This window comes from Aspergillus pseudotamarii (assembly GCF_009193445.1).
Source record: "Aspergillus pseudotamarii strain CBS 117625 unplaced genomic scaffold BDV38scaffold_11, whole genome shotgun sequence".
Classification (NCBI taxonomy): Eukaryota; Fungi; Ascomycota; class Eurotiomycetes; order Eurotiales; family Aspergillaceae; genus Aspergillus; species Aspergillus pseudotamarii.
Window position 1 is genome coordinate 526,294 of NW_022475025.1, and position 17,690 is coordinate 543,983.

At 48.8% G+C, this 17,690-nt stretch overlaps 5 protein-coding genes across 5 annotated transcripts; 1 reads left to right on the forward strand and 4 right to left on the reverse strand.

Moving 5' to 3' along the window:
* Window positions 1-4: 4 nt before the first annotated feature.
* On the reverse strand, window positions 5-1,413 carry BDV38DRAFT_239969 (uncharacterized protein). Its single transcript, XM_032053831.1, has one exon. It carries the CDS (start codon window positions 914-916, stop codon window positions 473-475), a length of 444 nt encoding a protein of 147 aa, XP_031916660.1. The 5' UTR covers window positions 917-1,413; the 3' UTR covers window positions 5-472.
* A 579-nt stretch (window positions 1,414-1,992) lies between these two features.
* Window positions 1,993-3,841, reverse strand: BDV38DRAFT_239970 (putative DNA-directed RNA polymerase III RPC4). The gene has a single exon (XM_032053832.1). It carries the CDS (start codon window positions 3,800-3,802, stop codon window positions 2,426-2,428), a length of 1,377 nt encoding a protein of 458 aa, XP_031916661.1. The 5' UTR covers window positions 3,803-3,841; the 3' UTR covers window positions 1,993-2,425.
* A 2,111-nt stretch (window positions 3,842-5,952) lies between these two features.
* Window positions 5,953-8,891, reverse strand: BDV38DRAFT_19903 (cyclin family protein). Its single transcript, XM_032052412.1, has 4 exons — window positions 8,278-8,891; window positions 6,990-8,099; window positions 6,395-6,934; window positions 5,953-6,341 (listed from the first exon to the last, which is right to left on the reverse strand). The coding sequence occupies exons 1-4, from the start codon at window positions 8,287-8,289 to the stop codon at window positions 6,081-6,083; spliced, it is 1,923 nt and encodes a 640-aa protein (XP_031916662.1). The 5' UTR covers window positions 8,290-8,891; the 3' UTR covers window positions 5,953-6,080.
* A 3,089-nt stretch (window positions 8,892-11,980) lies between these two features.
* Window positions 11,981-14,791, forward strand: BDV38DRAFT_19937 (putative C6 finger domain protein). Its single transcript, XM_032052419.1, has 4 exons — window positions 11,981-12,029; window positions 12,227-12,381; window positions 12,520-13,337; window positions 13,412-14,791. Exons 3-4 carry the CDS (start codon window positions 12,558-12,560, stop codon window positions 14,690-14,692), a joined length of 2,061 nt encoding a protein of 686 aa, XP_031916663.1. The 5' UTR covers window positions 11,981-12,029; window positions 12,227-12,381; window positions 12,520-12,557; the 3' UTR covers window positions 14,693-14,791.
* A 1,794-nt stretch (window positions 14,792-16,585) lies between these two features.
* BDV38DRAFT_239984 (DNA 5'-adenosine monophosphate hydrolase) lies at window positions 16,586-17,677 on the reverse strand. Its single transcript, XM_032053833.1, has 2 exons — window positions 17,503-17,677; window positions 16,586-17,452 (listed from the first exon to the last, which is right to left on the reverse strand). Exons 1-2 carry the CDS (start codon window positions 17,588-17,590, stop codon window positions 16,719-16,721), a joined length of 822 nt encoding a protein of 273 aa, XP_031916664.1. The 5' UTR covers window positions 17,591-17,677; the 3' UTR covers window positions 16,586-16,718.
* Window positions 17,678-17,690: the final 13 nt, after the last annotated feature.

The following is a 17,690-nucleotide window of genomic DNA, read 5'->3' on the forward strand; positions in this document are numbered from 1 at the left end:
GATTGATTGATTGAATCATCATGCATAGTAGATACATCGTCGACTAAATTCGAGTATACCAAGACCGGAGCAAAAAATTCCAAAGAAAAAGGTATCATGTACACGTAGAAAAAGCGTAGCAAACCCAGTCTATACAACAGTCGGGTATGAATGCAAGTGCAGCCAAGAACAATGCAGCACACAAGGGGAAGAAGGTATAAAACACTAACAGCAGATCCCAGATACTATCCACAGAGTATTATAGGGCTCTCTGCTGTCGGATGCATGAATGCAAATACGCTCGTAGCAATGAGCAACCACATAGGTCGCCAGATCGTAGAAGAAGATTAAAAAGAAAAGACGAACTCCTTATGCAAGGCCCCACACAATGGGGGATGAAATGCGATGGTCGTTGGTCATCCGATAGGCCAACTATGAGAACTTGGAGAGAAGGGCTCAAAACCTCGAGCCCAGAGGTTTGATGGCGCGGCAATCACCCGAGCATCACTGCTGCAAGCGCTGTGCATGTCAACCCGATAGCCATTCCTATCCATGGTGTTTGGCCAAGAGTGCCTTCACTCCGCGCGCGCAGCGACTTCGTTACCCCCGCTGATGCGGTCAGTGTTCCCAACCCAATTGATCCACTAGAGGGTTCCGGCCATTGATCCATAACGGTTGTTGTGAGAATTTCTTCCGTGGTCGCGGCAGCCGGGGGCTTGGCCGCACCAGCATTGGCGATTTGGACCATTTGACGTGCTTCCAATGGTAACTTCGACTCGTCTTCTCCGCTTTGAGGGTTTTGAATATTTGGCAACGGGACCGGAGGCGTAATGTTCGGTAGCGAAGGGCTGGGCGCGACAGCGGCTGGTGCCTGATCAGCCTCAGCGGCGAGTGCTACTACAGGCACCAAGCACAGAAGAATATTTGATGTCTTCATGTTGGATATGGTCTAAGCGATTTGCGACGACAATACGGGACTCTACAAGAGATCGTCTCGGAGGGTCCACTGATCGGACGGAGAAGGGAAATGAACGGTAACGACAGTTCGTGACTAGAGCAAGTATATCGGTAACAATGATCTAACCTCGAGGAAGCCTGGTGTCGGGTCGCGTCGCAACAGGGACCGAGGGGATGTCAGGGGGAAACGAGGCTGTCAAGCGAGAGACTCCTTCAGGGGAGTCCCGAGACACGTTTCAGGAGATGAAGGGTAACGATAGTAACAATCAGAATGCAGAGAACGGAAGCAGCACCCAGCAATACAGAACAGCAACCACGACGACACGACGAGGGGGAAACAGGAAGAAGAAGAAAAACAAGCAGCGCAGAGATGGAGAAATGAGAAGCAGTTGAAGGGAGAAGAAAACCCGGCCAGACGCCCACCGACCCCCGTTTGGCCCTGGAAATTAGTTTATTTCCTGTTAGTGTTTGGCTTCCTCTGTTCGACTAACAGGCACGGCCCCACCCTCAGACCCGCCTCTGCGTCTATTAGGGGAGATATGATTGGATATTTACCAGCCGCGTCAGCACGGGCTAGCACTAGCGCGAGTCGATCGATGTCTCGTGCCACTCACAGAAGCTTGTCAGGGTTTCGAAGCCAATCCATGGTGGTGGACCTCCAAGATGACCCTTGTAACAATCGCCATCGGACTTTCCCCAGTTAGTACCATGGCTGACCCCTCTGTGGCCAGTGAGGGTGCCTGAAGGCTCCACGCGAGGTTGATTTAATTTCCTGTTTGATTGTTTTCCTCCAATTTAGCACGGGACTCTTATCGCAAGCCGTACCGGCCAAGGTCGTAGCTAACGGGATTCTTGCATAAAATCAGAGATAAGGTAAGAAACCAACAATATTATGGGGAAAAAAATGATTAAAAAGAAAAAGAAAAAGAAAAAGAAATAAAAAAAATAAGCAGGTAAGCAAAAGGAGACGACACCCCATGACGTGGTGCATTCAATCCAACAGTTAAAAAATATGTTACGCTTTGTTTTGATATATCGGAATAACATAACATTCATCTTACATACACTTACATACAGATCATCTCTCTACCAATGAACTCCCACTTTCTTCGTCGTCCACACATCCCTGTACTAATTATAGGAATGTCCCGAGGTCAAACCGTGGAGCTTATTGTGCACCTTCATCGCCGCATTGCACATCATCAACTCGTCCTGAAGTTCACATCGGTATGTACGGTACGTAGAGAGTACAGCATTCGTGTGTGTCAGGTCTTGTCCCGCCACATGATTCGTCAGCCTCGTGAATCTCGTTGGCCGCTATTTCTAGATACATTGGAATACAGATGCAGATCCAGAGATCAATCAACTGATACGCCACAGTCGTAGAGTGTCGGGTGGCTGCCTTCCTGCATAGCGGGCGGATACTGAGACCACGCTTCATGACTCGACGTCTATTAGGGTTTTAATGTTGCCGCTTGCCCTTCCCGCTTCATAGCATCTTCTCCCAATCAGGCGTCACAGTGAACTTGCCGCTGAGCTGTCCCATAGCCCATACTCTGTTTTCCTCTTCCGGAACTCCCCCTTCAGCTGGATCGGCTGCCCCCGATACGATCAATGCTTCTTGGAGGAAATCAACGGCGGTGGCTCGATCCAGTTCAAAGCTGATACCACCCCAGTCCATCGTCATTCTCCCGGAGGCATGGACATTCAACTTGCCTACGCGTCCAGCTCTAAGCTGCCAATCCGTAGCTGTGACCACTTTAGAAGGCTCCGTGGGTTGGAATTCATCCGCTTCATCGAGAATCTCCACCCCGTCTTCGCGTTTGACTCCCGTCGGCTGTGGCACATTACCGTTGTTACTAGCTGTACCCTGGGGCGTACCCTGACCCGGAGCTTCTATAGATGCTGTGGCAGAATTATCACCGCCATTTTCTGGCACAAGATTGGGTGTCATGGGTGGGAATTGCATCAGGAATAGTTGACCGGACAGTTTGTCCTTGGCCGACTCATCTTCTTCCTCTTCCTCTTCCGATTCCTTTTCCTTGTCTTTGTCCTTCTCCGCCCCGTCCGCCGCCGCCGTCTCAGTATCCTCCGCCGAAGACTCAACTTGTTCGGGCTGTGTCTCTTTCGGCTCTTCGGCGGGTGGTTTTTCTTCCTTTGTAAAAAGATCCTTCACCATCGCAAGGTCTTGCTCATGTCTCTCGTATTCTTCTATATCTTCCTTAGTGCGTAGTAAACTCTTGGGATCCTTGACGGCGGGCGGCTCCCGAGAGATCTTCCGACGGACCTTCACCTTTTGCTCCGGCAGTAATCCATCATCGGTGGTCAGTCCTTCATCCGCATGGTGAGCGACATCCGCCATAGCGTGGTCATCATCCGTAGGCTCTTGTTTCACCCGGGGCCCGGTCTCGGTCTCCGTAGCCGAACCAGCCGAACCATCATCATCCGGCACAAATAGAGCATCATCCTCCGCAGCCTTAGCCTGCGCTTCTTGGCGAAGCTCGGCAGACTTACTCGAGCTAGACTCCATGTTGACACTGACCACCCGCTCCTCATGCTCATGTCTCTCCACACGAATGGGCCGTAGACCCCTCTCCCCAGAAGCATCCGCATTCTTCATCGCAAGTTTTCCCTTCTTCTTATCCAGCACCTGCTCCGCCTCCTCATCATCACTGTCCAGATTGATATGATCAATGCTGACCCGAATCTCATTGTCACTCTCATCAGACGACACATCCCGACTAACCGCCCCACTTCCAACATCAATAACCGACCGACTCCGCCGCGACATAGACGACGCCCTGGAATCATTGAATCTCGATCCAAACCCACCCGGACCACCACCCCGACCCCGCCGGCCTTGCATAGACCCCAGAGGCCCACTGGCAGCCCCAAACTGTCCTCCGCGACCTCGTCCAAACCCGCCCCGACCACCAGGTCCATGATTTCCCCGTCCGCGCTGGATAGCTGCCGCTTCCGCCAATCTCTCACGGTGCCGCTCTGCCTCGAGTTTCTCAATCGCCTCTCGTTCCTCTTTACTACGACGCCCGACCGCACGCGGTTTGTACTTCAACGTAGGCTTGGCTGGCTCGCCAGGCCCGCCCGGAGCGGGCGTTTTCGCGGCAGGCCCGATGCTACCGGACGGGGTGCGTTTCTTCAAAGATTGCAGTCGCTGAACGGGAGGTCTGCTGGCTGAAGGTCCGGCGCTGGCATTGTCGGCGGGTGTAGGCGTTGCGGAGTTCGAGCTGGGTTCTGAGGCATTCGTTCGCCGGTTTGCCGCGGCGGTGGATGCGCCTCGGCGGGGAGCGGCTTTGGGGGGCATGGTAGGTGACCGGTTGTGTGTTCAGAGCTTGTGTGTGTGTGTGTGTGTGTGTGTACTTTTTAGGCGGAGAGAAGAAAGTAGGAGATAGAGGGGTCGATAGTTCAAGAAGTCATTGACTTGAAATTTTCGTAGCGATAGGTCGTTAATTGGCGCGGTGAGGGAGGAACTTGGTAGTGTGCGTGGGAGTAAAATTCGATATGCGAGGCTATGAGAAAAGGAGAGAACGAGCGTTTCAGACAGAAGGTGTGTGGGAGCCTTCTCTCGAAAAGTGAATATGTAGATATTCACTTTTGACGATGAAGACCGTAGGCTTGGCAGAAAAAAATTAGGCGCGCGACTAGACCGATGCGGGGCGGGGTTGGAAATCGATACGCTAATCTGTATCCGGTAATAACGGCCAATAGCTGAGGTGCGCCAGGTGCTCAGAGCGGAGATAGTTGCATAGGTCACTCATGGATAAGCAGTTCATGTTTACGGGCAACTGACAGTGCTCAACGGGTAGGTTTATGCAAAAAGTAGTCTTGAAAACAGTTTATGGTCAATCAAGCGTCCCCTTAGGCTCACTCCTTGTGGTAATAAGATCTTGAAGATCAATACTCTGTACATATTGTTAAAAAGGGGAAAGTACGCGACTAGAACAGAACTAGTCGATTTATAATATTTTGATTAAGTATACCCTATATGGCTTAAATACAATAGTTAAAGTGCTTGATATCCAATTTTCAATATCCTATTTAGAAAGAGCTTAATTTACCCCTTTCTAAGCAGGTCTTAGAGATTCAAATTAGGCGAATGGGACTGCTAGTCTAAAATCAAGATACTATAATTTTGAAATCACGCTTGAGCTTGCTGGAATATAGACTCGAGCGTCATCTTGTTAGAACCTAGTTCCAGGCTTATATATTAGTACTGTAGAAGGGCTTCTTCTAGGTAGGCGATATAGGAATTCATTGAATAACTTCTAGTCCTAGCTAAATTATCCCGTTCCAATACTACCAATTCTGCTCGGCCACCATTTCATATGTACGCCTATATTATGATCGATATACATAGTATCTTATCCGTGACACTCTAGGTTGACTGGATCGGGCCGGCAGGTTGTTGATATTCTTAACGCGGAACGCGTTGCGCCAAGTTATTGCAATAGGATTTCTGAATAATAAAGAATCGAAGAGATAGATCCAATTGACTAGTTCCTGTGTACTAAGCCTGGACGATAATCACAGAGAATAAGAGAGGATGGAGAAAAGAAGAGCGGAAGTCCAAAAAGGAACAAAAGGAATAAGAGACATTAATGCTGGGGGCATTTTCATGAAGTCCCTGGAACGGGAGGGGGCATGTAACAAAGGAAATAAAAAGGGTGCAGATTAATTAAGAAAGGGAATAAGAGAAACCATCGACCCATTGAAACTCCTGATCCCGGAAAAAAAAAAGAAGCAAAACTCCACCCATTGATATCCGATTCCCTGTCCGTCGAAACATATCTCCGTGTTCTAAAGACCCAAATGTGCATGAAAGGCATGGCATGGAGGAATGCATATTCACGACTTATATCATAAAATGGCATACAGTCGTGCGACAAAAGAAAGTGTCATGATAAGAGTGTATTGGCAAAGCAGCAAGTCACCTGTGCCTCACTCGCGCCTCGTTTTTCTCTCATTTCCCCTTGTTTTTCTTGTCTGGCTGTTTTGTTTCCTTTTTTTAATGTTTTCTTTTCATGTTCATCAATCAATACTCAAGTATGCATGTCAAGTAATCGTGCTGTGAAATGCCAGACCCCCTAGACATCCTTGACGGGAATTGCTAAAAGACAGAGTGGCAGTTATGCGCGCTTCCACTGATGCCCGGCGTCAAGAGATGGTGGATTGCAAAGACTCTTTTCCCGAGTGATCTCAGGAAGATGGAACCCTTTTCTCATTTCAGCCTCGACAAAAAGCGAAGCACGCTTGAACCGTTTGTCAGTGTATTTTTCATAAATGGCCGCATGGTGCTTGCGAGGGATCTCGCAGCATTCCACCATGAGAGAAATAAGCGGGTAAAGCTGTGAATAGGTGTATCCCGCGTAATGGACATGGGCAGGTGTCTGTCCCACTGTTAGCGGAGGTACGCACGACCAACATGTGTCTGTAAACTTACCCAATTCCCTTTTCTCAACATCATCCTTGCGAGGCAATGAGCGCCAGCAGCTGTGAAGCTTGGTGGGCATCCGACGAAACGTTCATCCATGATGGTAATCTCCAAGAAATACTTCGCCAGTGTCCGGGTCTCAAGGTCGTAGTCATCAGCTTTGCTAATCTTCCGTAGAAAGCTCATGGGACCAGGCCATCCAAGCTCGAACTGCAACATAGTGAGCATGAAGCGTTCCGCCTTGAGGATCTCATCGGCTGTGTAGCCTCCGTCGACCATATAAACAATCTCTTGCACGGAAGGACAGTTTATCTCTTCGTACTTGGCAGCAATGAAGATTGCGGTAGCACCAACAAGCTGCAATTTGCCCAGGGAGACTATCTTGCAGGACAGGAAGCGGTCGATATAGTTGACACACAAGAAAAGTGTCTCGGGAAGCAGAGAGAACCGATGGTGGACCTGCACAAGCCAGTCCATCAGGACGGACCGCATAGACCATTGGATTTCCGCTTGGTTGTCCATATAGTGCGCGTTTGGCAGCATTTTGATCTAGGTGCAGTTAGCGATTATCCTCGAGCATCCTTCAAGATCCATGATAACACACCTCCTGTTCCCGCATATAATCGAATATATCTTCACTATAGTCCGCGACCATGCTCGTATCCCAATATTCATCTTCAATATCGTCCACTGTCCGTGTTGCCTCGACGATTTGTTTTGCCAGAGCCAGTTCCCGTCTCACTTGCTGCGTATATTTCGGAAAGAGTATTGTAGTAGTCGCGCCGGTCGTGTTTTCACCACGGGATCGATAGGAGCGAGCAGTAATATACTCATCCTCTTCATTTTCGTCATCCTCGTCGTCCCAGGACTCTTCCGGCTCCGAGTGGGCGGGCACATGTTCATGAGGCATATGTGCGCCAGGAGCAGATACACGTGGTGGCTTCACAGCGTGGTCTGAGCCGTCGGCATCCGTTGCCGTACCGGGTTCGGAGGCTTCCCTGAGTTCCTTGATACCCTGGACCTTACAAACATCCTCGTCGATCTTAGGTGCGTCCTTCTCCTCTCCATCGACTTCAGAGCTGACAATGGAATGTTCATCATGGTTCTCCAACTCATCATTTGATCCCTCATTGACAACGTCCTTTTCCTTCAGGCTGCTGAGCTGCGAAGGCGCCGTAGACGAATGCGCGAGTTGGCCCCCAGTAATCCCTTCCTTAATTTTAGTTGTTTCCTTGGATGTAAGTTCGCGTTTTTCCGTCAATGGTTCCATGTGATCTTTGAAGACCGTTCCTCGCTTGTTCAGGGCCTTTCGGGCGTTGGCGGTATGCTGTGGCACGCCGATCGACTTTCCGACGGGCTCCAGGGGTTTGGAAGTCGCCGCATTGCTCAATAGGCCTTTGACTCCCGCTGCTGACATTGGGCGCTGGGCAGGTTGGGCTAAGACAGAGGATTTCCTTTCCGTGACCTGCACGGAAGGCTTCTCCAATGGCTTGGTCTGTTTCTTGGCTGCAACAGAGATGTCATCCCGAATGCTTTGGACAGTTTTCATCGTATTGCTGACGTCTCCAAAAGCAGCTCTTCTTGGCCCATTCTTCGTCGCGCCACTTTGGAACATAGTGGACAAGGCGGGAGTCGACTTGTTTTTCTGATGAACCGTTTTGCTAGTGAGAGGGAAGGCAGCATTCTCGTCCCCACGGACGCGAATTCGCTGGGGCTACAATCAATTGCGTGTCAGTATATGATCTCAGAGGTGTATGCGACGCCAAAATGTAGATACAGGAAGGAAAACACCAAGCGCGTCAAGGTTTGTAAACATGGACGCAGAGGGACATCTTCCGACAAGCTTGATAGACGATGACTACAAGCGAAGAAAGAAATTGTGGTAAACACACCTTTGCATCCATTTTGGATCACAAGAAGACTTTGAAGTCTTCACCAGACTGTTGATGTTGATGTTTTGGGGAGACACCCGGATGGTTGTTTACCTATTCGCTGCGAAGGGGTTGAAGGAACAGCAGCTAAGTTATACTAAAACCACCCTAAACAAACAACCAACCGCGCTAAAGCAGTTGCGACAGTACGGACCAGGAAAAATTTGGTCAAGAGATCTTGAATCCGCCACACCTAAAATTAAAAAAGAAACGAAGAAGGATGCCCACCGCAGCATCTAAATTTGTCGCAGGAGAGAGGAGAAGGAACTCGTGTTGTTGCCGAAAAGAATGAGAGCGACGAACAAACAATACCATCGTCTCTAGGGAACGACGGGAACCCCATCATCCACTGCCTGGCAGCGGTTACTGCCTTACTTGGTTACCGTCAACAACAGTCACGCTATTCCGTTTCCAGGGTTGCTGTGGTATGCTTATGTCATCTTGGTGTTTGCATGGTTTGTGTCTCCCAGGGCCCATGACATCACTGATCGCGTCTTCCCATCGGCACTTACTTTTGCATCGACAGCCAAAGTGACTCCAAACCTAATGCATAAATAACTGAAAAATGATTTGCGTATGCTATGAGGCCATGCGATCCTATTCTATTTATTCTTCTAGCTGAAAAGACCTCAAATGGCTTGATGTAGGCGATATCGCTTCACCGCACTTTGGACGCGCCGGGAAACACGAATTGGAACCCTATTAAACGCGAGAGCACGTGACTCAGAAGACCCGCCATCACCCACCGGTTTAGCAAGGCGTTCGATGCTTTTGGTAGTCAGTGGGAGGAATCGACTGGTCTACCTACAGCGCTTTGATATTCGTCAGTTTTCTCTTAGACTATCGATAGTCATCTCATAAGTGGCTTTCGAATAGTCACTCCACTTTGCCTGGAATCGCAAGATCTGAGCAACTTCGCATCTGGGTGATGAATCCCCACCGGAAGGAACCGGTCTTTTATCGAATACAGACAATCAAGAATGGTTAGTTCTGGTGGTTACGAAGTTCAAAGATTGAGACTTCTCTTCTTTGCTTTGGCCACCAAACCGACTAGGTTCTTCCATTCCCCGTTCGCACCCGTATCGCCGAAAAAAAAAGCCACCGCTGGCCTCCAATGTGGGACGCGGATCCGGCGGTACCTATCATGAAGCCGCGGGATTCGTAGCTTTGCCTTGTCTTCAAAATAGACATCCACAATAGCCCACTGGGCGGAGCGACAGAACAATTAAGAAGGAATCAGATGAGTCCGCACACATCCTTGCGTTCTTCCGGCTGAGGAGAATCGACTGTTTTATATCAATGTACCTTCGCTTCCAACATTTTTCTAATTCAACATTTTCATTCTTCATGCGCAGTCGGTAAAACTGTGGGAACCGTGCCAAGTGGTCATTGAATTACCCAAACTTTCGGTGTGCATCTACCATCCATACGCTGACAACTACCACCGGTCTGGGTCAATAGTGCTATTTAAATCAAATGATGGGCTGGCAAATTGGCCCCGCTTTTGATTCCCAATGATTGCTGGGATTTCGTGTCGAATCCTGTTCTTCCCTTTGCCTCTCTTTTTTCCGTCTTAATTGATAATAGTGACTTAGTTCTACTCCGTAGTGGACTACTTGATGTAGGTATATGTATGTACATACAATACGTACGGTGATAATGTGATCTGAGAGGCAGATATTACTTATGTATGGAGTCTGTCCTCCGTCGGGTCATTCAAACGGACTCGTCCAATTAATACTGCGCGAACGGCATCTTTGCGCCAGCTGCCCTGTCGTTTGGTTACCTTTGCGCAAGGGCTATCTCTCCACGTCTTTCTTCTCGTCATTTTTCGTTTTCTTTCCCCAATGCGACATGAAAATAACTGACTAGGTATCTACCGCTGTCTACGGACGCCCACCCTTTGGGGTGTGGGAAATGAGGACCTTGACAAGATGATGTCGCAGCAAGAGCGCATGTTGAAAATTAGCAGAGATAGTAGTTATGAGAGCTCCAGCTTGCGATCCCCGCCGATGACCGTTTGTCATCTGCGCCCAACAGGCGAACGGGGATCCATCCTAACGGAGTAGGCATCGAACTAACGTAGTCCACCGTTCCCGAGGAGGGAGGGGTAAAAGAACAACGATGACTACGACTCAGTCTGGACAGGCGCAGATCATGAAACGAGGCAACAATTGGGCGCTGTCGCCCGCTCGGCCGTTGTGTCTTTGTCGCATGCGACAATCAATTTGTAGAAAGCATGCGACCCTTCTTTTCTTTGCTCCATCCTTTCAGACTCGACCATCCACTCGCAATTCGTTGGCCGAAGCGCCAACGTTTATTTCCGCCGTTGGATGAAATGGGACGGAATTAAGTTGTAGTTTCTCTAGAAATCGTGCGACCGACTCAAGTGATATCAATCTATCTTGGTCGCCAGTTCTAGTTCTTCCCGAAAATAACAATCTAGCGTTCACATTCTTGAAGCTGTAGCTGTCGCTTTTATCCTATCCAGCCGGGACCTGTCTGGGTCGGGTCTTTTTAGATGGCCACTAGGGGAGGATCATGACGGAATGGACCCTCGTTCTCCTCAATAGTTGGTTGGGATGTGATCTGGGGGTCACTCGACGTGGCCGCGCTGAGGATGTGCCAAATTACGCCACTTCCTGTACGTTCTGTTTTGTCTTTTTGGTCCGACCGGAATGGTTGGAAAAAAGGAGAGGGATATGGGCAGTACATCAAGCACAAGGGCAAACGATACTGTTTAAAAATAAAAAAGTACCATGCCAAACAAAAAAAAAAAAAAAAACATTGTACGTTCGTCGCCCTGGCTTTGAATTTCTGCCTTATTTTTGCTTTTCCTCGTTTCTGCGCCAAAGGTCGGTCGAGGCGTACAATAGCCATGAGTTGGTCGCATTGGAACAGCTCGTGACAAGCGACACAACCCATTAAAACTGGTGGTCACGGAATCGTAGAGAAACATTAACCAGGTATAAATTGACCAGGACAGCTAGCGACTCAAAATCATGTAAATTGGCCGGTCTTGACCTCATTGTGGTCGGGGGAGAGTTTGATATTAGCCTTGGTAACAAATGCGATTGGTTTCGGTAAATGCGACAGAGGAAGCGCAAATGCGACAAATGAATAGGAGGACGGTAAATCCACCAAATCAAGTCGGGGGAGGAAGCGATATGTATGTAAATGAATTATGGGCTTTAATGCATTTTTATAAAGGGGGATTTGGTTCTGTATTGGGAAATGGTAAGGCCATGGTTGGAGTAGTATTACTTCTTGTCACCGACTGCAGACGGAGTGAGTGACTTGTGAGGTGAAACCCATTCAGTGATCTGCACCCACTCACTCGCTCTCCTCCTCTTCCCTCTCCTCAACCTGCTCTCGTCGACCCAACCTATTCTTCCTGTCCCAAAATCCCCTCCAGTTTCCCTTCATTTTCTATCCAAATCGTCTCGGTTAGTTTTTCTCCCTATTTCTGAATTGTCTATTTCCCTTTGTGGGATTCGCTCGCAACTGATCTCCCCTGAAACTCCGTTGGGTTGTGATCGACTGCTGTGATGCCACCGCTGACATAGCCCAAGCGCTTCCTAGACGACTCTCACAGACACATTCCCTCATTACCGCTGCGACCTCGACCATCGACATCGCCAATCCTCCTCCCTTTAGGTTTTGGATCAATACGACGGGTGCGACGCTGGATGAAACGGTTGGATCTGCGATAGGTGAGTCTTTAATCTTCTCCATCTTCTTCCGGGTGATTCAGGTCTTTGCAGAACCTCAGTTCTACAAGCCATCAAGCCTCAACGGGGAAGGTTGGGGCATCTCATCTCCGTTCTACAATCCTTTTATAGCCTCTTCGGATCCATTGGAACCTTTTAATAGAATACTGTGCTAACTGGTGGTGGTGGTTGTCGCCTAGGTTTTCAACGGTTTTTTCTTCCCTCATCAGTCGCTCTCGGCTGTTGCGACTTGGGGTGCCCTCATCCCATCCACAACCTCCCCCATCTATCACTCTCGTAGATTAATCGCGGGTGATCCATCTATCAACCAACCCTCTCTGGTCTCCTTGTTGTGGTAGGTTTGGATGGATTTTGCCCATACCCTCCCTCCCTCCTGGCCGCCCTCTCTGCCTCTTGCCTCTTCCCCACCCTCGCCGTCGGGTCCACTTTCGCACCCTATTCGAACATTCGATTAATCGAATCATTGATGTAGCAGAATTGTGGTAGCCTCTCATCCTGGACTATTCCATCATGCAGGCTGTCCAGTACGAACGGCATCCTGCTCCTGGCGAGTCGCCCATCTGGACAGATCATGCGCCCCAGGAGTCCCCCCGCAAGAGCCCTATCCCCAAGAATGTTGCCTTCGAGCTCTTGCTCGATGAGAATTCCAAGGTTCGGGCTCGCATCCCTATGCGAGTACAAATATATCCCCATGACACCACGGACTCGATTGTGACTACTGTCAAGAATTTCTATGGGATTTACGATGGCGCTGCGAGCGGCGTCAGTTTTGAGGATGAGCACGGCACCACACTTATTGCTAGGTATGAGAACTTAAGAAATAACATGACGGTATATGTGCGGGTAATCCCCGTCCAAGAATACACAGAAGGCTACGGGGACCGTTATTTTGGACATATGCCGGTTGAGGCTCGCAAACGCCCGAGTCTTGGCGAGCCTTTCCAAATGGCGCCCGCAATGCAGTCGGCGCAGATCCCAGATCATGGACAGCCCCCTTCTCGGCCGGGTTCTAGACTCGCTCGGAAGCGCAGTATGTCACCGTCTGGAAGAAGCCGTCGTAGCGCTTCGCAGCACAAGCAGCTCTCCCGAACGGGCAACAAGAGCAGGGGCTCCAGCACACATGGTAGCTTCCATGACGACGGAGCCTCTCTCTACAGTGACAGTGAGGGTGGATATGGATCTGTATCGGGTGGCAAGAAATCCCGTAGTGAACAGCTGGGCAGCTCGGATATTAGTATGGACAATATCCTCCAAGATGGCCGCCGCAAGCGGCCCAAGTTTGAGAGTTCGGTTAGTTTGTCCCGGTTGACATATCGTCAACCAATTAACATTGTACTAACCTTGTTTTTTCCTTTGTTATGAAGGAACTGCCATTATTCGTTCCTCCACAGGTCCCTCTCACTACCTCTACCTCGTCGATCTCCCCTCAACGTCGATCCATCGGCCAAGAAGGTGCTATCTCTCCATTCGCACGCCCCACCCAACGCCCATACAGCTATCAACAACCATTACCCTCGCCGCAAAGCTATGGACATAACGACCAGATATACGGGTACAATTCTATGCGGAATAATATCTATGCTACTCCAGTGGTGCCGGAACATGGACACCGCTTACGTGAGCGGACTACAACCCAGTCATCAGGGCAGTTCAGTAACCCAGCAGGCAATGGTGCCGGGTCTGGCATTCTTCCAACCCCAGACCCTACTATTGCCAGCTGCATATCTGACGAGGACGTTGCAATGCAATTAATCCGCTTAGGCGATGCCTCCAATTTCTCCCATGGTCGCACATCCGCTTCGACCCTAGATGATGCCTTCAGTGGCGCTGCCGATGCGGCCTCCTCGACAGGAGCGACCAGCGAGGCTGAAGATTTCAGCGAAGAGGATGACGACCTGCCCGCACGGAGCAGACAGAGAGTGGACTCGAGTCCGATGCTTCCACCGGGCGCTACCAAGCGCACACACAAGCGCTTGGATGACATTCTTCCCAGTTTTGATAGCTCTGATGGAAGTGATGGCGATGAGGAGTACCAGCAGGATGATTACCAGGACAGCTTGATCAAAAATGAGGCCGACGATGATTCTCTCTACAGGGAGTCTGCCCCCAAGACGAAGAAAGCTAAGACACGGGCAAATAGTGCCACTTCAAGCAAGACTCGAGGAACCAAGACGGCGCCTATGCGGCAACATAAAATCAACAAGGGCGCACCCACTGCTGCTCGTAAGGTAAAGTCCATGCCAACTGCAATCAGTCAAAAGCCCGCCGTGCCCCCGCAGATGGTTAGCCCTGCTCCAACACGAAAGACCTCAACTTCCTCGGTCAATTTCCAGCACCAGTTGGCTGCAGACGAAGAAGACTTGTCAACCAAGCCGCGCTGCCAACGCTGCCGTAAAAGCAAGAAGGGCTGCGATCGTCAGCGTCCCTGCGGACGATGCAAGGATGCTGGCATTGGCATCGACGGCTGTATCAGTGAGGATGAAGGAAATGGCCGCAAAGGCCGCTATGGCCGTCACATGGGAGTTCCTGTCAAGAAAGCCATCGATATCTCAGTCAGTGATGCACAACCCGTAGTGGCGGCTGCTCCTGCTTCAGTATCAGTATCATCCGCAACCATTGACAAGAACAAGAAGCGCAAGCGTTAGGGTGTAACCGAGGCTTCCAAATCCTCTCTCTAGTGGTGCCTTTTATGGCACCCGCCTCTCTCTTTTCGAAGCAGTCAAACAAAACAGGGGAAAACACTACTCCTTTTGTTCATAGATGAGTCGAGTCACCTTTCCAAAATACCGCATATTTGCCAATACTATAAACTTGATCACATATTTGGCCTCCTATTCTTGAAAATGGCATATTCTTCCTGCGTCAATACTCATCTACTCCTTCTGTTTGGTTCTGGTTCACATGAGCCCTGTGCTCCTTACATTCCTTCCGAAAACCTCGTCATACTACACTCCGCATTCTACTATGCTTATAGTCTAGCGATTGAACTAAGCGGGTTGATCATTGTTGTGTTTCTTTTTGGGCGTTCCATGCTGTTACTAGTCTTGATGCGGACAACATTTTCAATGTCACCTCCACTCATTAGCCTATGTTGAAGTGCAAATTTGTTATATTTAATCCTTTTTCCGTGATTAAGGTTGTTTCCGATTTGCTAAAATGGGCTGTGCAGTCTGTGTGGTTTTAGTGCTATCGAATAAGAAATAGCTATATGTTGACGTGCATTATTCACTCACCTGCCTACCGCCTACCTCTATAGAAAACCTAGTTGAGCGGCTTATTCATCACCAAAAGCAGGGCATAGTCTAGTCACTAGGCCTAGGTAGTACATATGATGAGGTTACTAGGTATAGAACACCCTATACGGGGTGGTTATACAGAGTGCACTCTGTCTGGGATGGTAGAGTGAATACTTATGTAGTAAGCTTTAATTTATATAGCCCTCTGATCAGCTAGAAATTATAATCTATAATGCGCCTTTTAATATAGTTAGAAAATATTACACAAAAAGTAAACTGTTTAGTATGGTAAGTCAGGTTTCGTGATGATATATAGAGGTTTTATTGTGCCGATAAAAATCTATATAGAATTATAGGTGGTAGGCAGATGCCCTGTCTAAATAGTATAGGAGCTCGCCAGAAGTTCAAAGAGGTTATATGTTGATGTTGCCTAGATAGGCCTAGCGCTGTCTGCTCCCAGGTAATTTCTTTGATTCAAGCACCTTTAATAATTTAGGCAGTTTTCCCCCTTTCGACAGGTTATGAGCCCTCCGTCACTCATCCTGACGGCCTTTAAAAGTCATCTAAACCATCGTTTTGATCCAAAGAAGCTGCTCTTCTCACTATTTTATTAGAAAGCCAAATACTCCCGGTCCTCTAAGTCGCCTAGGCCTGTGGGACTGGCCCACCAACCAACAAAATGCCTGAATCAATATAATCGTGAGCAGTTCTACTAGCCATATTAGAATCACTAGTACTACTATTACTACCTAGGCTAATCGGTTTCTATTAAATCCTAATCAATGACATGAAGCACGTATTCCTGGACGCTTTAAAAATCACTCTAAATTTCTACTTTAGGAGTTCTACATATAAAATACCGCATCAGCTTAATTTTTATCTAGAAGCGCTTCTTAATCCTAAAGTGCCCTGACCCTTGAAGATCTCAGCTGAATATGCTCAGTGGGAATAGATCTCACAATTTTTTTTAGAAGCTGGTTCGTTCTATTTATTGCGCAGCGGCGCGAAGCGTAGCAAACATTATACAAGCTGCACGAAAGGATCTGAGTTCTGATTGGTCTACTTTGTTTTTGTTTTTGGCGGGGGGGAGGGGGGGTTTATTGGTCGAGGATTGACGCATCACGTGGTGTTACTTACGGCTTTATTGCGCAGCGGAGCGTGGCTAGATTCCTAGATTATTTGAATCGGCTGCTCTGCGGTCCATGCCTACTTAGGTAAGGTAGTTAATCTAGATAGGCAATCCAGATTCTAGATAGTGCAATCGATTCAGACCATCTACTGTGTAGGTAGTAAGTATAATTGATTTAGTGATTTCGATAGTGTAATTAAAGGTCATGTGGAATTCCCTCCGCTGCGCAAGCATCCCTCCAGGTCCTTGAGCTGGCGGCCTTTAGTAGAATCCTCACTCATGTAGGAGCTGCTTACCACTACTAAACTACAGCCGCTTCCACTCGTCGAACTCCTTTTCTAAATGTATCTTGAACTCGGAAAAACTGTTTCCAAAATCCCGCCCACAGCGCCAGCACGTGTAATTTCGCCGCAAATAGCCCTCTGTAGTAGGATGGCGCCTGACATCGTCTTGCGCCAGGGGAAAGTCATCGATAGGGACGAAAAATGGGGTGGAAAAACTATTGTAATGTTTCTTATGTTTCAGTCGGTCGCTGTACCTGTCCACCGAGATAACATGAATATGTAGATGGTTCATAGATGGATGCGCATGGATTCCGCACATGATCTCTTGTTCCCAGTCTCGTCCCAATGGCAGTTCACCCGGAGGAGGATCTGCACTAAGCGCCTCTTGCCTCTCTTTATCCTGAGCGGAGCCTTTCCCATATCTCCGCCTGAGCTCAGCCGCGGCTAAAGATCGAAGTTTTTTTGTCTCTTCTTTCACTTTTCTCAGAAATTCTGGATCTTCGAAGGCTTCGAAAGGATGGAGACGGGTTTTGGAAGCATCCCGCGGAAGTAGAAGTAGATGGAGGGTTGACTTTGGGAAAAGATCGTGAATCGCGACGAAGTCATCATTGTGATACACAACGATACTGGAAGGGAAAGATTCCGGTTTTGCGATATAAGCGCCCAGAGCGTCGCGCGGGCCCCCAATGGCTCTCTTGTTTGGACTGTCTTTTGTGTACTTCGCGTGCTTGGGTTTAGGGGCGAGGAGCTCGGCGACTATTCGTATTAGCTTTCTTTCTTTGAATAGACAAGTATTGCATACATACAGGCGTCTCTTTTTCCCGTTTTCAACTCTGCCGCGACGGTCGCAGCTGCCGCGCCTTGATCTTCTGGGCTTCGCGAGTCGTCTTCCATAGTTAGTGTAGATATTGCGATTATGATATTGGGCCTATTTGGCCGTCAAATATGGTCAAGTTGTCATGGTTGTGCTCGGAGTTGAAAGTAACTGCGGAGC